This window comes from Onychostruthus taczanowskii, unplaced genomic scaffold (assembly GCF_017590055.1).
Source record: "Onychostruthus taczanowskii isolate IOZ18803 unplaced genomic scaffold, ASM1759005v1 scaffold64, whole genome shotgun sequence".
NCBI lineage: Eukaryota > Metazoa > Chordata > Aves > Passeriformes > Passeridae > Onychostruthus > Onychostruthus taczanowskii.
In genome coordinates this window covers 1412738-1429672 of record NW_024504122.1, presented here as the reverse complement: position 1 = coordinate 1429672, position 16935 = coordinate 1412738, and the positions used below count along the sequence as shown (strand labels likewise).

The following is a 16935-nucleotide window of genomic DNA, read 5'->3' as shown; positions in this document are numbered from 1 at the left end:
TGGCAATTGCCCAGTTCATGCACAGGAAGCTCTTTACTGCATTTCTGTTTTAGAGCTGATGTCCCTGGGAAATGAGGATGTGGATGAGACACAGCCAGTCACAGTGTCCTGAGTGGAGTCCTAACCCACACTGGCAGGGCAGGTAGTGGACAATAAATTAGATTTTAAAAACTCTTTCAGGCTTTGTAACTTGAAATGAACCCAGCTATGTAAGTTTCAGATGAGAAATACACCACAAATATGTCAGTGTTCTGGGGGGGGGGGACTGGGGGAGGTGAAAGGAAGCACAAATCTGTAAAATGATTTGTATAAAGTCAAATGTAATAAATCCATCAGTGCATTACTTGCTCAGCAAGATGCCAAACCTGTATTAGCATCATCAAAATGAATGGAAGAAAGCAAACTATCCTTTTTTATATCACTCACAGCGACACGATTATTTTTAAGGGCCATGCCACCGAGATTTCTGTTACCAGATTAAATCTTGCCCACACACTGTCTAACAAGGGGATGTACTTTGCACCCCTGTGATGTCTGCAGGTCACAGCAGCTCTCCTGCCGATGTTCTCCTTGAACATCTCCGCACGGATCCATGGGATCCTCCTCACCCAAGGTCATCCTGCACCCCACTGAACCTTCTCAGGACGCGTCACTGACACACGGCTGGAAGCCTTTCACCAGTGCCTCACCTTAAAGTTAATCACCCTGTATCCGAGTAAAACGGCCGTACAGAAAGGGTCAGAAAGGGCAGACAAGCATTCCACAGAAGGAAATTTAAAGCTTCTGAAAACCTTTCCATTTCCCCTCTGGCTGCCCTACCTGGCAGCAGCTGCTGCCAACTATGACGTCCAGGGTAGGGTTGAGCCAGCTCCACTCAGAACTCCTTGGAATGAGTCATTTTTCCCTTTTAAGATTTGGCACCGGAAAACAAACAAACAAACAAAAGAGGTGAAATACAAGACAAGCGCGAGCAGACCCGTGAGGGCAGAGCAGCACCAGCAGTGTCCGAAGGCCCTCCTGTGCTCCCTCCGGAGCTGGGAAGGCCCGCGGCACCAGGGTCCCCTCACGGTCCCCTCAGAGCCCGCAGCCGCTCCGCCCTCACGGGGCCGCCGCCACACCCGGGCAGGGCTTCCGGCTCCGCCGGCCTGCGATTGGCCCGCGCCGCGGTACCAGAAGTGACGTCAGCAGCCCCACGCCCACCGCGCCGTTCAAACGCTGGCGGCGGTAAAAGCGGGGCGCGCGCGGGGGTTGAGGGGACCTGGGGGGCTCCGGGAACGGGGCGGCCTGGGAGCGCCTCTGAGCGGGGAACGGGGCTTGGAACAGCGTGACGCTGAGGGGGGAACGGAGCTTGGGATGGGGAAGCTCTGAGAGTGACCCGGGGCTTGGGATGGGGCGGCTCTGAGGGGGACCCCGGGCTTGGGATGGGGCGGCTCTGAGGGGGACCCCGGGCTTGGGATGGGGCGGCTCTGAGGGGGACTCGTGTCCTCCCGCTGTGATCTCTGGATTCTGGGGGGCTCCGCGCCCTCCCAGCCGGGTGGTGGGCTCACCGTCCCTGGAGGTGTTTAAGGAAAGGCTGGCCGAGGCGCTGAGTGCCACGGGGAAGGTGGCACGGTGGGGGTCGCTCACAGGATGGTCTCGGAGGGCTTCTTCAATGTAATTGTTTCTGTGCTTCTCCCCACTTTAATTGCTGGGATGCTCCAGGCATGTTTAAACTTATAAATCTTGTCCCTGAGGAAAGGTAGATGTTACTTAAATTACATCTCCTCTCATCCATATTTTTTACTTAGAGTCAGCGACCCGAGTGCTTCCTGAATGTCCCTGTCCCTTTTTCAGGTGCTGGTTTCTATGAGATAAGCTGTAAAGATGTTGAAGTTTAAATGTGGAGCCCGCAATCCGGTTGAGGCAGGACCAATGGAGCCCATCACCAGCCGAGTGTCTCGGCTAAATCTGCTCTTTCAGGTGAAGGACATCTGGCCTGGGAGCAGCTGATCTCGGTTTTGTCCTTGTCCATCCACAGTGTCTCAAAATACAGCTTTGCTTTTTTGGGTGCTGAAACCATGCCTGTGTCATTCTTTGGGGTAAAAGAAAGGGGTAACTAGGTGAAGTTCAAAGGGTACCTGGTTTGCACAAAATTCAGTGCATAGTAACTGGTCTAACGTTTTGTGCACCTGCTGTTTTGGCCTGATGGATTTTTCCACATAAAGATGGAATTTTGCTTTCTGTGCCCTGTAATCTTCAATTTTTTCTTGAGTGAAGGAGCTGTGGGTCTGTCCCAAGATGAATTTACCTAAGGGGCTGCTTTTTCATCATCTGAGGTCCAACAGCTTTTCCTTCCAGAGCTGCTGTTGATGCTGATTTCTTCAGTTTTTGTACCATGAAAAGACCTTCATGATGCAGTGTCAAGGAAAAGGGCAGTCAGATCAGAGTCATCAGGAGGATATAAATTGTTAAAATTTGAATCACAGCTTTCTTGAGACTGCTAGTTTAGTTGCTTGAAACTTTAAAGGATTGCTTTGTCTACAAGAAAAATACCTGTAACAGCTATTACAGATAGACATAGTGAGTTGATATATTTACCTCACACTTCTGTATCATTTGCCTAATTTCTGAAGTAGTGATTTTAAAATTGATATATATTATCTGCTCTATACATCTGTTATTGATTTGAGGCTTTTCATTGTTGTCTGAGACTCCATCTGCTGTTGCTGCTTTTTTTTTTCCAGGGGAAGCCACTCTTTGTGACTCAACAGCAGATGTCTCCTCTCTCCCGGGAAGGCATCCTTGATTCATTATTTGTTCTTTTTGAAGAATGCAGGAACCCTGCTTTAATGAAAATTAAACACGTTGGCAACTTTGTCAAGAAGTGTAAGTTTGTTTAGACTAATTTTCAGGTGTCACTTTATAAAACAGTTCTTCAGAATCTGGATGTTAGAGTAATGCTTTAGTTGCTTTGATTGTAACCCAGGACTTTGAGCATCTCATTTTTTGTTGGCCGTCTCAACTCTGCAGAGGAGATCTTGGCAATCTTGGTAAGGGCTTGTTCAGGTCCAAGAAGATCAAATGCAAGTGGCTTTTGAAGTGCTGTGACTCAAATGTGCCTCCTTCTTAGTCTGTACTGTATTTATATTTGAAGAGGTACTTTCTTGGAAAGTGAGTACTGGCTAGGCAAAGCTCTGAGTGTGCACCACAGAAGGATGTCAGAAGTTGAGTCCAGGACAGTGACTGTGAAGAAAAAAAGATTTGAGAGAGAAACTTGGTAATCCCTGGCTCTTTCATCTTTTGGATTCCAAGTTCTGCGTGTGTAACTTGTAAGGAGTATTTCTGTGCTTCAGAAATACAGGTCCTAAAGGAGTAAATATTTTATTGATAATGTGCCCAGATTCCTTTTGGGGAAGAGCAAATAAAATTTCCATCAGTTTTTCCATTAAGATATAGCAGAAAGACATTTAAGCTCAAGTAACATGTTGTGCCCCCTGGTGTAGTTCCACCCAATGGTTTGTAGGTATTAGCAGACAGTAATTTTCTGCTAGTTTGAAGAATTTTTAGAACAATCTCCCGTGAGTGACTGATTATCACAGTGCATGCTGGCTGGAACTAGTCAGTGGAAAACTTGAGCTGAATATCTGCAGTAAATGCCTCTGGTTGGTTGTTAGACAATAGACTGGTGCCTCCCTCAGGCAGAGGAGCAAACCCTGCCCTGGACTAGAACTCACTGGGTAAAGCCCTCATGTTTAGAGAATAGGCTTTGTATTGATAAAGGATGTCTGGAAAGAAATTAGAAACCAAAGAGGTTCTCAGCCTCTGATGTTATGAATGGGACAGAATTATGGTTGCTATGGTAACTGTCTTAGCATTTCCTGATCCTTTTGTATGTACCATATTTCAGACTTAACTCTGCATTGATACAGTCTTTTTCTAGTTCTGATGCATGCTGTTATTTTTAAGAAGCATATTCTGGAAAGATTTAACATTTCTTGAGAATCTGGAACTGAATGTTGGGATTTTTTTGGTGTTGGTTTGCTGGAGCTTTTTTAATTTTATTCCCAGTTTCGTTGTTGTCTCTTCTTTATAAAATGCCAGTTGCCAAATGTAAAAATAAGTATTTTATTTTTATAGATGCAGAGGCTATCGCTGAACTAAAGGAACTGCAACCCAGTGTGAAGGACTTTGAAATAAAGAGTGTGGTTGGCTGTGGTCACTTTGCAGATGTCAAAGTAGTGAGAGAGAAAGTCACTGGTGATGTCTATGCTATGAAGGTGATGAGCAAGGAGTCCTTGCTGGCACAGGAGCACGTATGTATATTTTTCTGTTATGAGACTAGGAGGATAAATTGCAATTTGTTCAACACTTCCTTTCTGTCACTATTATTAGAACTGAGTTAAAAATATATCTTGAGAAAGTTCATCCTACATTTGAGTGAAGCAATAAATTTGTGTGTAGTTTTGCTGTGTTTAAAAGTCACAGTTCTGTGGGTCTGTTGGGTGAGCTGCCATCCTCAGGTACCAAAACATGGCCCTTGTTGTAAAGAGCTTCCCATCTAATTATAAGAAAAGAAAAACAGATGATGAAAACACTGAATCAGTATTGATCTTGTTGGTGATGGTTTGAATTTTCAGACAATCTATTCATTAAGTTTTTTTTTTTTAATTTTAAAGAGCAAAGTAGAATGTCAGGAGTGGGTGTGAAGGCAAACTGTGGTGACTGGATTTTTTATGGAGAGCCTCTCGCTAGCTTGAGAAATGTGTTACTTGGAAACTTAAAAAAGGGATAATGGAGGTTGTTCTCCTAGTTTGGTGAGAAACAGAAGTTAATCTTTGCTGACATGAGATGACAAGTAGGACAGAGATACTCCATGGGAGACCTCATGAATTTATACAATATCTGTATCAGTTGTTCCCAATACGTGGTGCACTAAGGTTGCCCCTGATATCCCTCAGCATTGTTTGTGGCTAGGAGAAATGGAGCTCAACTGAAATGACCCTTTGTGGGGCACAGATTGACAAGAAAGCAAAGTATAGTACTACCCTCACATTGCACTTGCTCAGGAAACAGCACTTAATAATTTCTGTGTAAATTTTTTGTGATGCGTGCCAAGTTTTTCTAAAACTAGGGGGTTCTAATGTATTCTCACTTCCTCTCCTCATGATGTAACTGAACACTTTTTTGGTAGGTGTCATTTTTTGAGGAAGAACGCAGCATATTAGCTCAGAGCACCAGTCCATGGATTCCACAATTACAGTATGCATTTCAAGACAAGAAAAATCTCTACTTGGTAATGCCTAGTTTTTTATTTTCTCCTCTATTGAACACCATTGTTGTTGGTTTATTAAAGAATAATGGGATGGTTGAAATGTGCTTGTTTTCTGTAAATTTTCCTGCACTACATTGCACTGTTTGATATATGCTCAGTGTCATACTGGGGAGTTGAATGGAATATCTTGTATATCTCTTCCTTTTAAATTATATGTAGGTTATGGAGTATCAGCCTGGAGGGGACTTGCTGTCACTCTTGAACAGATATGAGGACCAGCTGGATGAGCACATGGTGCAGTTTTACCTTGCAGAGTTGGTTTTGGCCATTCACAGTGTCCATCAGATGGGTTATGTCCACCGGTATGTCAAGGTTCCTTTGGCTGCTTCTGTATGCTGTCCTCTTCCAGTATTTCACATGCTGTGTCAGAGGACAAAATTAGAAAATTAATCAGACTCCCAACTATAATTGTAGCTCAGGGCATTAACTTTGATGTAAAGTTCAGACCAATATCAAGAAAGGATTGTTACATATATTTTTCTGGAGGCTCAGTAAAAAGAAGCCTTAATGTTGCACTATAAAAAATTTAAATATTTTCCATGGATTGCTGCTTTTGGCACCAAATACTATGGGAAATTAATGTAATTGTTAAAAATGGTTGGGTGCTGATTGGTGAACAGGGCAGTATAGGATGTTGGAGTAGTTAAATATCACAGAGTTTTCTCTCAGGGCTTGGAGACTGTTACTGTGTGCATTTTCAAATCATGCTGGTATTTAAAAAACTATTCCATTCTGAGGGTGTGGAAATGTTAGGAAGTATATTATGTTCCAAGAGTTTGTAGTGGCTGCACTTAGAGCATGGGCTGTGGCTTTCTAGTGCAAGGTCACTGGCTGAATTTGAAAGATGTGCAGAATAATTTGAGGGAGTTTGGGAAGAAAACTACAAAATACTTGACTGGAACTCAGTTACAATGTGGTCAAGGTGCAAAATCACCTTCTTTTTTCATCTGCTGCCAATAATTTTTAACCTTCCATGAAATAAAGGGAGCTGTTATACTTCCATATTTCCTTGGAAACATGGCAATTTTTGGAAAGACTCCCACTTGGAAGGCTTTGTGCATGTGGCTGAGTATAGGTGAATAGGGATATCCTGTTTTCTGGATGTGCCAGTAGGGAATGGTCTGCAAAGGTCCTGATTGCTTTCTTCTGCCTTCCAGGGACATCAAACCAGAGAATGTTCTTATTGACCGAACAGGACACATTAAACTGGTGGACTTTGGGTCAGCTGCCAAAATGACAGTAAACAAAACGGTAATAATGTGGATTTAAACTTGGGCTGTGGCTTGTTTGGATAGTCCAGTTGAAAAGGGAAAACTAACTTGGTATCTGTTCTTTGATTATACCTTGCTCTTCTTTCTTCTGCCTTTCTTGTCCACTATGGAATCTATTCACAATTGAATTTTTCCATTTGTGGATGGCTTTTCAAACGTGACCTCGAGTATCTTTTGCAGCCCTCTGCAGATACCTTTACCTTTCTTGTGTATTAATATTTTAATAAGGAAATATGTAAGTTTGCTTTCTCATGGTGCTCTGCTGGGATACAAAATCATACTTCTACAGGTTCTCACAGCTGTTCAATGCTGTGTTTAAAGGGGACATGGTTTTATAGTTGGAATGAAAATTGTGCCTCTTGTAACTAAGCTGACATAACTTTGAAGACTGGGGAACTCTTGATCAAAATGAGTCACATTTAAATATTGTGGGCTTCACTCCCCAGAAAGTACTGCATCAAATCTAAATCAGTGGAGTTTTTTTATAAGTTGCTTGTAAGTTTTGGTAAGTGCACACAACTTCCAGTGAAAATTTTTAAAATTTAAATGTATCTAAGTGAGAACATGAAGTTCTGTACCATATTTCTGTCTTGTTTTACAGTTTTTATTTTTCCATAACATTTTCTTTGTAATGTGATTCTTAATATCCTGTTTTTCCCTGCTCTTACATTTTCAGTGCTTCTCTGCATTGCATTTTCCTTTGAAAGTTTTTCTTCACACTATCTCTTCAGTCACTCATAGGTTTTTGTGTTAGCCTGCCTGCTGTTTTGTTTCATTCTTTATGCCACTCAGTACAAAAATGATTGTACCATTGGCTCCTGAATTACCTTTTCTAAGCAGTCCAGAAATTCAAATATTAGTATTTTGCTGATCATGAACACTAGGTAGAAAGGATGGCAGAGGATGTAATGAAGGCAGGAAATATTTCTGTCTGAACCTGACCATTTTTGAAAATTCAGCTATGATGTTCCTGTTAGTACTAGTTGAAGCAGAGTATATTTGCTGTTTAAAACAAACATCAGTTTAGTATTTTTGTGCTTTTTGGGATGCTACTTTTCTGCTTTAGCAGTTTGTACTTTATAGTAACAATTAGCTCTGATAATTTGACTCTTTATCTCAGATCCTTTTTTATCACCAGTTTCCTTAATCTGGTGCTTATTTGCTCAACAGCTTTGGTTAAAATTACTTAAACAGCTTTGGTTAAAATTACTTAAAATTCACATGGAGGGCTGAAAATTGTCTTGTTAAAAAACTAAAAAAAAGTGGGGGGGAAGTAAAACCTTTGTTTTATTACCAAGATGCCATTGAACAGAAAGTGCTGTAAATTCACTTGGTTTATCTTTGCTCCCAGGTAAATGCCAGGCTCCCTGTGGGCACACCTGACTACATGGCACCAGAGATGCTGACAGGGTTGGGAGGGGATGGCAAAGCCTCCTATGGCCCCGAGTGTGACTGGTGGTCCCTTGGAGTCATTGCCTATGAAATGATCTATGGAAGGTCTCCCTTCACTGAAGGCACTTCAGCAAAGACTTTCAATAACATCATGAACTTCCAGGTAGAGAGAACTCCTTCCCTGTTCTCAAGTAAAAAGGCTGCAACTAAAGGCTGTTTTTCTCTGCTTTACATGAAAGTTTATCAATGTCTCTTACTTTGTCATGTTCGTAAGATATTTGGAATATATGCACTGAGTTGTGTTTATATAGGTATTATAGGATGATGACAGGTGTCATCATCCCTGATGAAAAAAGTCCTATGATCCACCCTTTGGAAGTTTGTGAGAATTTTCTGGGGAAGTGTCTTGTTTTACTCTTCTATTTGTGTGTGCCATTGGCCATTGTTCAGCATAAGATGCTGACCTGGGAACCTGGGTGGGAATGGTTGTTCCTGTGTTCTTATCTTTACTGCAGTAAATGCATATAAAAGACTACTTGGATAAAATGCACCATGCTTTTATTTGTGTGCTATAAATACTCATCCTTTGTACCTGACATATCTCAGAATAATGAAACTTAATCTTCCTGTTCTGAGCCTATTTTCCTACTGAGCAGAAATCCATTTCTTTCTAATGCAGAGATTTCTGAAGTTCCCAGAGGATGTGAAAGTTAGCAGTGACTTTGTTGACCTGATCCAGAGCCTGCTCTGTGGGCAGAAGGAAAGGCTGGGTTATGAGGATCTCTGCTGCCATCCGTTTTTTTCTAAAATTGACTGGAACAATATCCGTAATTGTAAGTAGAATAAAATTGTATTTATAAACAATTTCTGGGTTTTTTGGTACTGGGAAAATTTGTACAATGAGTATTAAAGTGTGTTTGATCTGAATTATTCCTAATGAAACAGGACTGGTTCCTGGAGCAGATGTTTTTAACAAAACAGCTCATTTTGGTTTTTGCAATGGCTATGTTAACATCTCGGGTAAAAATTGTAAGGTAGGAGGATGTTTAATAAAACTCCACATGAATTTCTGATGAAATTGCCATATTACTGCAGGCACTAGACTGGAAAATCAAAATGGTCCTTTCCGTGTCCTTCTTCAGATTAAAAGGCATAAGTATGTTTTTTCAGGCCTTTCCCACTTCAGTTTGCTAAATTTTGGCTTCATCTTTTTTTATTGCTGTATCTCCAGCTTTCTCTTTTGTTACTTGTGAACCAACTTTACTTAAGGTTGGTTTATTTTTTGTCATTCCAGTAGGTGATGAAATGTCTGTGGCCATAAGGCCATTGGAGCTTTTTGTCAAAGTCAATGGGGATAATGTATTACTGGTTTTTTTTGGGTCGAAAATCTGTTCATTGAACCAGGAATAGAATAAAACCAGTGAACCAGATAATTCTCAATGCAGAAAACTGTTTTAATACTATGTAAGCAATGGAATTTGGTATTTGGAAGTACTGAGGCACCAGCTCCATGGCAAAAGCAAATACTTCACAGTTCATCAGTGATCTCTGTATGGGGATCTGATTGTGCTGGAGAATATTTTAAATTATTTGGACTGTAAGATTATCTGGATGAGCAACATGTCTGCCTTATGTTTTTTGTCAAATATGCTGTAAGGGAATGATTCTGCTCCATTTTCCATGATGAATTGCTAAGCCAGTGCTTCTACTTTTGATGACTATCTCAGCACTTCAGCTGTCAGCTCCACAGACTATTTGCTCACTTTTCTGTCGATTCATTAATTTTGAACTTGTGGAGCTGCTGTTCTGTTAAATTCCATTGTTTCTGCCCTTTGAGAGCCATTGAGCCTCAAGCCCTTTTCATCACTTTAGCATACATTTCCCAGTGCTCTCTGCCTTCTCTCCCCAGAGCCCTGCCTAAGCCACAAGTTTCTCTTCCTGAATTTTGCGTTGCATTTATATCATGTTACCTCAGATGTAGAGAGAAGAATGACATGTGAGCATATGTTCTGGTGTTTCCTTGGCAATTGCCTGTCTAGTATTCACACAGCTGCAGGAGTTAATGGAGCGTTTTGCCAATTCGTGTGACAGCAATGATGCTGATGGACAATCCGCAGCCCTGGTGTGGTTGTAATGTTGGAACAATCATTTGGGATTTAAAAAATCCCATTTCTGTCTGCAGCTGGCCAGCAGATTGCATCATTCCCTGTGATATCCACACGTACCTACTGTGAGGTTTCATGCAGTTTTGACCCCTCATTTTGTTCTTATGCCTCATACTTGATAAGCCCCCACTGTAACTAGCACAAAACACAGCAGTCTCTGTGCTTCAAGCAGCAGATTCAATGTATCACCTATTGCTTTGCTCTCAGTAGTGGGTTCTCCCTGTGCTGGTTTTTCTGAGCAGTCTGGCTGTCATTCTGTTCAAAACCTGGGTCAGGTTTGACCTGGGCTATCTAAAAGCAAAAGGCTTCTTTCTAATCTTGACCTCTGCTGATAGAGGTGTCTAACTGGAGAAAGGGCAGCTTGAGAAGATGGGTGATGGAACAGGTCATAGGATTTAGATTTACATTAAAGAATCTCACTACCCCAAGTTAATCTGGTCAAAGACTTTAAGGTTATGGAGTGTTGGGACTGGGTGGTCCTAAAGCCAACTGAAGTGACTCTGATCCACAATTGTTAGATAAATTCTGTGTCAGTATAGTCAGACTTTCCTATAGTCTATAAGGGCAGTGATGTAATTTCTATTTCAGGCTGAGGAAGGTAGGGAAAAAATTGGTACCTTTGCCTTGCAGGTATTTAATTATCATGCTGAGAGCTCCAGGACAGCCATTCTTAATACACTGATTTTGGTTAAGAATGTGTCATTAAGGGGCTTTTCAGTGTTACACTTTGTTGTTATGGTAACCTATGAAACACTTGACTTTTTAGTAAACCCCTTTCTGAAAGATCATTGCCTCCAAAAAAAGCTCCCTACTTCCCTGGGTCCAAGTAATGTGTCTGTAGAAGCAGCTCTTAAGTTACAGGAACAGAATCAAACAATTAAACCTAAAGTCAGGTTTATCTGAATTATCTCAACAGGTGATTTTTCTCCTTTGTTGGAATATTGTACTGAAACATATTTATAGATTCTGCTCTCTGTTGCACTTTTTCTGCTATTTAATGACTTCTAAAGCTTATTAAAAAAAAACCTACTTGAAAACAGATACCACTGCACTTCCTCCCCAAAAATAAAACAAACCAAAACTTTCAAAAGTTTGTGTTCACTTACTAAAGAATTTTCTGAAAGTATTTTGGAATTTATTTATGTGAAATAAGCATATTTCTGTGTTTCAGCTATATGATCAGGTGTTTCAGTGGAAAGTTTATAACAGAACCATTCGAGTACCTGAAAAGTATCTAAAATCAGAGGTAGAGAATGGGGAAATGACATACTTGAGCTACCAGCAACAAAACTGCATTCTGTATAATTTGGGGATTTTTTTGGTTGTCTTTTGTTTTTTGACATCCATAAACTGCATCAGCTTTTTAATTTGGAATCAAAAATCTGCATGCTGAAGTCTAGTTGGGAGATGGTCAGAAAACTTTAATTCTTACCTAAGCAATATGTGTACAGCATAAAGAGCCTTTCATTTTAAGAATTGCTTTGTACCTACAGTCCAAGAGGTCTTGAAAAAGGAATGGCATATTTGGACTTGCGCATGGAAACTATATATATGTGAAAAAACAAGAGTTAATGTCTCATGCAAACAGAAGAACTTGAGAAAGTATTAAAGACTGTTTTTTAAACTGTTTCCTGCTGTTAAAGAGGCAGGACCCAAATCTCATTATTCATAAGTCAAAGGCACTTCTCCTTATGAACACCACGTTGTCATGCAGGATGTTAACAGTTACACATTGTGGTGTTTCATTTAAATTCTTGTCTTCAGAAAAATGTGTTGACTTGTTTCTTGAAGTGGAGATCACTTGTATTGCAGGTTAGAAATCACTTTTATTAATAGAAATGTATGTGTTGGATCATTGTCTTGACAAAACACTAAAGGTGTTAAGATAATATTGTAATGATAGGTTAGAACTAGCACAGTGCCTTTTTTATAAGTGGTCTTGGCAAAATTTTCCTTTAGTTTCATCACTGGGATTGTCTATTTTTCTTTCATAACACTTTCTCAAATAGGTCTGTTAGAGCCTGAGGAAGAGGAATGCCTAACCTATTTAAAAAGACTGGGTGGATGCTTTTCCTCAGATCACCTTGTAGATCAAGAGACACATTTTTATCCTTAAGAAACATTCTGTATTGCCTTTAAGTTTCCTATTTCAGTTGAGTCTTTCACTGTCCCAGGGGAAATGCAGTCTCTCTTTTCTGAATTTGCATGAAAATATTTTGAAAGGATGGAAAGACCTGGTTAAGGCAATGTTCTTTGTACAAGTCATAAATACACACACCGAGGCAGAGTTTAAAAAAAAAAGCTTTTTTCCATAAGACACACTTTATCTAATCTTAATGATAATCTGATTAAAGTACTGGAGTATGTGTGGTGGGTTTGGATTTTTTCTTTTTCCCTTTTTCTTTTATTTTTTTTTTCCCCTTAAACTTAGCAACCTACAACACCCCCTTTTCCTCTGAAAGTTATTCTTTGGAACAGATGGAAGAGGGTTACATCCTTCCACAAGTGGGGATGTATCTAGGCAAGGAATTGGTTTTTTTAAAACATGCAGTTCTCCACAAGATCCTTTAAATGGTAAACAGAACATGTACGTTCATTGTAACGTGGCAGGGACAAAAGGAGCTCTTTGTACCCAACCACTTCGTGTGAGTAGAAGCACTGGGTTTACTGTCTTTTTTGAGTAGTACTTTTGCCTCCCTTTTGGGTGAGCCTCAGAAAAGTGCAAATTTGTCACCTTGTCAGATGTGCTCACATTTGTTTCTCAGAGGATTATCTTGACCTCTGCTGAAGGATCCTTCCCTTTAAAGAAGCAACTGATAAGCACATCAATGTATTTGCATTCACTGCTCTTCATCTTGTTCTGAAAATGCTATGGCTGTGTGACAGATTTCTGATTTGAAGCAAGAAATAAAAATTTAACTAGACATTACGCCATGGTGTGACCCACGCTTCAGAACAAAATTGCTTGTCTGTTTTGGCTTGGTTTTCAAAGACTGCTCTGTTTATTCTGTGGGTATTTTGGGCATCAGGAAAAGGACTCCTTAGTCTGAGGAATAAAAATCTAGGATGAAGCTACCAAATAATTAGCAACATCAGACAGAGTGCATCTAGCTTTTTTTTTTAATTTATTCCCTCTTACCCCTAAGTGATATTTTTTCTCCAACAGCAGAACTTCTTTGGAAGTTCTGCTTCTCATTTTCAGCCACTATTGACAAGTTCAGAACTACTTAACATCTAGAGGTGTTTTTGTCAAATGACTGTTCCAAGTTTTCTCTTTAGATGCTACTACTTCTTTATACAAATTTTGTAACAAAGTTATCCTGCAGAGTTGCAGAGATTTTGGACTGTTAATTATGGACTTAGTGAATACAAAATAGAGGGCAAAGGATTTTTTCATTATTTTTTAATGTATCTAGTATTCACAATTTCTCTTCTTTGTTCTCATATTTTATTAAACATCAGAGGAAGCTGTAGTGTAAAACATTGTGCTCTTTGAACTAGTTTCCCACCAGCCCCAAAGGTTTGCTCTGTCTCGCATTCAGTTTTATCTTTGTGCATCCATTGTTCCCCCACTGAGTGCTTTTTCATCTTTTTATGTGCATGCATAGTTAAATGGTATTTTCTTTCATGTCTGTGGTTTGAGCAGCAATTCTTATTGTTGGTAAGAGGAACAACTTTCTTTTTAATTGCAAGGCCTTGAAGATGACTCTTAAGATCTTCTTTGCTAACTTCTGGTGGGAAGTAAGGCCTTAACTTCATCTCTGAAAGAGACATCTATCTGTCAGGCTCTGGGGAGTACAGAACAGGGTGCTTTTACCCTTATACAAAGGCAGCTAAATTGGTTTTTGCTACCTCTTTAAAAATGTTCTAGACTTCTGCAGATGAAGTGAAGAGTTTGCTGTTTTCTCTGTTTACCTCATAGACAGTATCTGCCTTCAAAAACAGTGTTAAAAATCCTAGAGCAACCCCTTTCTGTGAGAGAAAGTGCAGGGTTCTTTCAGCAAAGGTCCTGAAACTAAAAAATACTAATCCTGACTTGATCCTCCTCTGCTTTGAATTAACTACAACTTTGGGCTTGTTTTTGCATTAAATATGATATGCTTACAAATTGTTTCCTGTTACTTCTCTGTTTTTAATAATTAAGAATACATGTAAGAGTAGCTGGACATTATCCTGACATTAAGGGATTTTTTAAAAGGAAATACATATTCCAATCAACAATCTAGATTTCAAAATTACGTTTGTGTTGCATAAATATCAGCATTATGGTATATTTTTGTTATAACCAATTGACTAGAATAAATTAATTAATTTGTGATACTGACATACATTTTAAATTTTCTGGAGCTGGTAAGTTCCAGTAGGCTGAAACTACAGAACCTATTTAATTAGTGTATTTTCCCCATTCTCTGCTTCATGGAATTTCTTCTCACTTCCCTGCTTGGGAGCAGCGTCAGGATGGCTCCTCAGGGAGCTGCTACCAAAGCCTGCTCCTGTAGTTGGGATTTGGCAGCTGACGGTGACAGATTCTTTATTATTTTTTAATTTTCTGTCTGTTCATGCTGGTGTGGTGGGTAGTTCCAGCGAGGGAACGGAGAGTTAAAGGCGGGCAGTGGAAGGCTTTGGCAGCCTAGAGGGAGCCAGCGCCTCCGGCCGTGCCTCGCTGTGCCCCTGCCACTCACGGGTCTGTCACGCCGCAGGCAGGTAGGGCTAACGCCGGCATGCGGGACTCGGGAGCACGGAGCCTGCACTGCAGGGGTTGGAGTGTTTGTTCCCAGTCCTTCCATCCTCACCAGCCCTTCAGCTACAGGAGATCCATACTGGATCCATGGTAACGGTTTTAGCACACTCCACTTCCATCGGCTGGTGACAATGCGCTGTTCTAGCTGCTGGCTGAGGAGCTGTCTCCCCTTTGCTGATCTCAGAGTTGCAGTGAGTGAGGACCCGAGTGATGAAATGAAATAAATAAATGGTAGGAAATGTGATTTAATGAGGTAGGGATTGCACAGCAGGGCTTCTGCATTCATTCCTTTCCCACACGTAGTCAAGCCAGCAGGTAGCTCGGGTGCTGCACAGCACCGAGAAGAACTTGTCCTTTTGTTCCTTAGGTTAATTAAACTGAAGCAAGCACGAGAAAATCATCTGAAATTAAACAACTGCTTAGCAAGTTAAGTGGTACCAATTTAGAAATTATAGTAAGAAATACATTGTAATTCCTGCTATTTATACCTCTCTTCAGAGCTGATTGTATCAGAGCCAGACTGCAGTGGTGTCCCGGCAAGAGTTCCAGATCTTAAGCAAGCTCCTTTACAGAAATAAAATCAATCTTCTTTTCCTAAAGACCACTGAGCTTTTAGTTGCTAGAGTTTATTAGAACCTTCCAGGTGCAAGACTAGTTTGCTGTTGATTAGAAACCCGTGCTGGGAAGATTCTTGTTAGTGTTAAAGGGTAAGATATATCCCTTAGCTGACTAGCACAGGATCAGGCTTCTTTCTCAGGTAGTGTCACTAATTGGACAGGTTGGAGACATTTTCCTTTTCAAGATGAATCAGAATTGACAGGCTTCTGGCTATGTTACAGTAATGATTTTCTTAGCCTGATGCTTTGATTTTATTATTTATGTGTTAAAAACCCCAACATCTTAACCTGAAAAAAACCCAAACCCCAGAATCTCCAATGCCCAGGCTAAATCCCAGTTTGATCAGTGTGGGAGATGCTGTGCCTGCAGAGTGGTAGCCATGTTGGCAGCTCAGGGGTTAATCTCTTGTTGCTGTAATACGCTTTGAGAGCAGCAGCTCAGTCTGCTTGTGTTAGCAAGATTAAAAGCAGGAGCTGCAGTGCCATTGCAAGCACTGAATGAGTGGGACTGTTGCAGAGTGAACTGTAGCTGAATTTTATCTTTTCTTCTTGCTTTTTTTCCCACCAGCTCCTCCCCCCTTCGTTCCTACTCTGAAGTCTGATGATGACACCTCAAATTTTGATGAACCAGAGAAGAATTCGCGGGTTTTATCCTCTACGCGCCAGTTGAACCCAGCAGGATTCTCGGGGGAAGATTTGCCATTTGTGGGGTTTTCATTCATCAAGGCTTTGGGGATACTCAGATCAGAGTAAGTAGAAATTATTGCTCAGGTGGATAGGACTGCTGGAAAAATGGGTAGGTTTGTTGCAGAGAGGATGGTGTGTGTGTGGGGGAAAGCTGTTTTAACTGACCTGTACTCTGCTGTAGGGAAGCTGCCAGGGCTTTATCTGTTGCTGGTGTGTCTTGTGCATGTCCTACTGTTCTCTGATTATTTCTGGGATGAGGGGGAGGAAATGGGATGGAAAGATTCATTCTAAACCAGTTATTATTAAAATTGTAGTTCAAATACTTTGAATTAGTTGTTGCTGTTTAGCAGGGAGCAGTAGGTGATTGCATTTCTGGTACTGCAGATCCCTGCAAGGAGGAGAATACTGAGGAGTTCAGAGATGGAAAAAGGGGATGGTGTTATTTTATTGGGTCAGAGAGTGGGCACCAAGTGCTGGGAATGTGTAAGGCTGAATCAGTGATCCATAGAAAAGGAGCTCCACTAACCTGGGAATGTGCAGTGATGGGTCAGTGAGCGAGGGAAGGAGCTGCATGGCAGCTGGCTCTGTGCTGCTGGGTCAAGTTAAATAGGAGGACTGGACATTGCTGTGGTGTGTGTTTAGAGACTGGAGATTCAGATCAAATATGCAGTGGCCATGTGTGTGGAGGGATGTAAAGACCTCAGAGAAATGGTTTTCAATGGAAAGAAAACATGATTTCCAAGAGAATAGA

General features: G+C 40.9%; 1 protein-coding gene across 2 annotated transcripts in view; it reads left to right on the top strand.

The window, feature by feature from the left end:
- The first annotated feature begins 1858 nt into the window (after nt 1-1858).
- The window catches only part of CIT (citron rho-interacting serine/threonine kinase), a 66758-nt gene continuing 51681 nt past the window's right edge, over nt 1859-16935 (top strand). For both annotated transcript variants that reach the window (XM_041420519.1, XM_041420518.1), the window contains exons 1-9: nt 1859-1959; nt 2724-2865; nt 4117-4292; nt 5171-5272; nt 5471-5613; nt 6469-6562; nt 7934-8137; nt 8654-8807; nt 16066-16246. In XM_041420519.1, coding sequence (XP_041276453.1) covers nt 1864-1959; nt 2724-2865; nt 4117-4292; nt 5171-5272; nt 5471-5613; nt 6469-6562; nt 7934-8137; nt 8654-8807; nt 16066-16246 — 1292 coding nt within the window. In that variant the 5' untranslated portion in view covers nt 1859-1863. The remainder of the gene's footprint in view (nt 1960-2723; nt 2866-4116; nt 4293-5170; nt 5273-5470; nt 5614-6468; nt 6563-7933; nt 8138-8653; nt 8808-16065; nt 16247-16935) is intronic.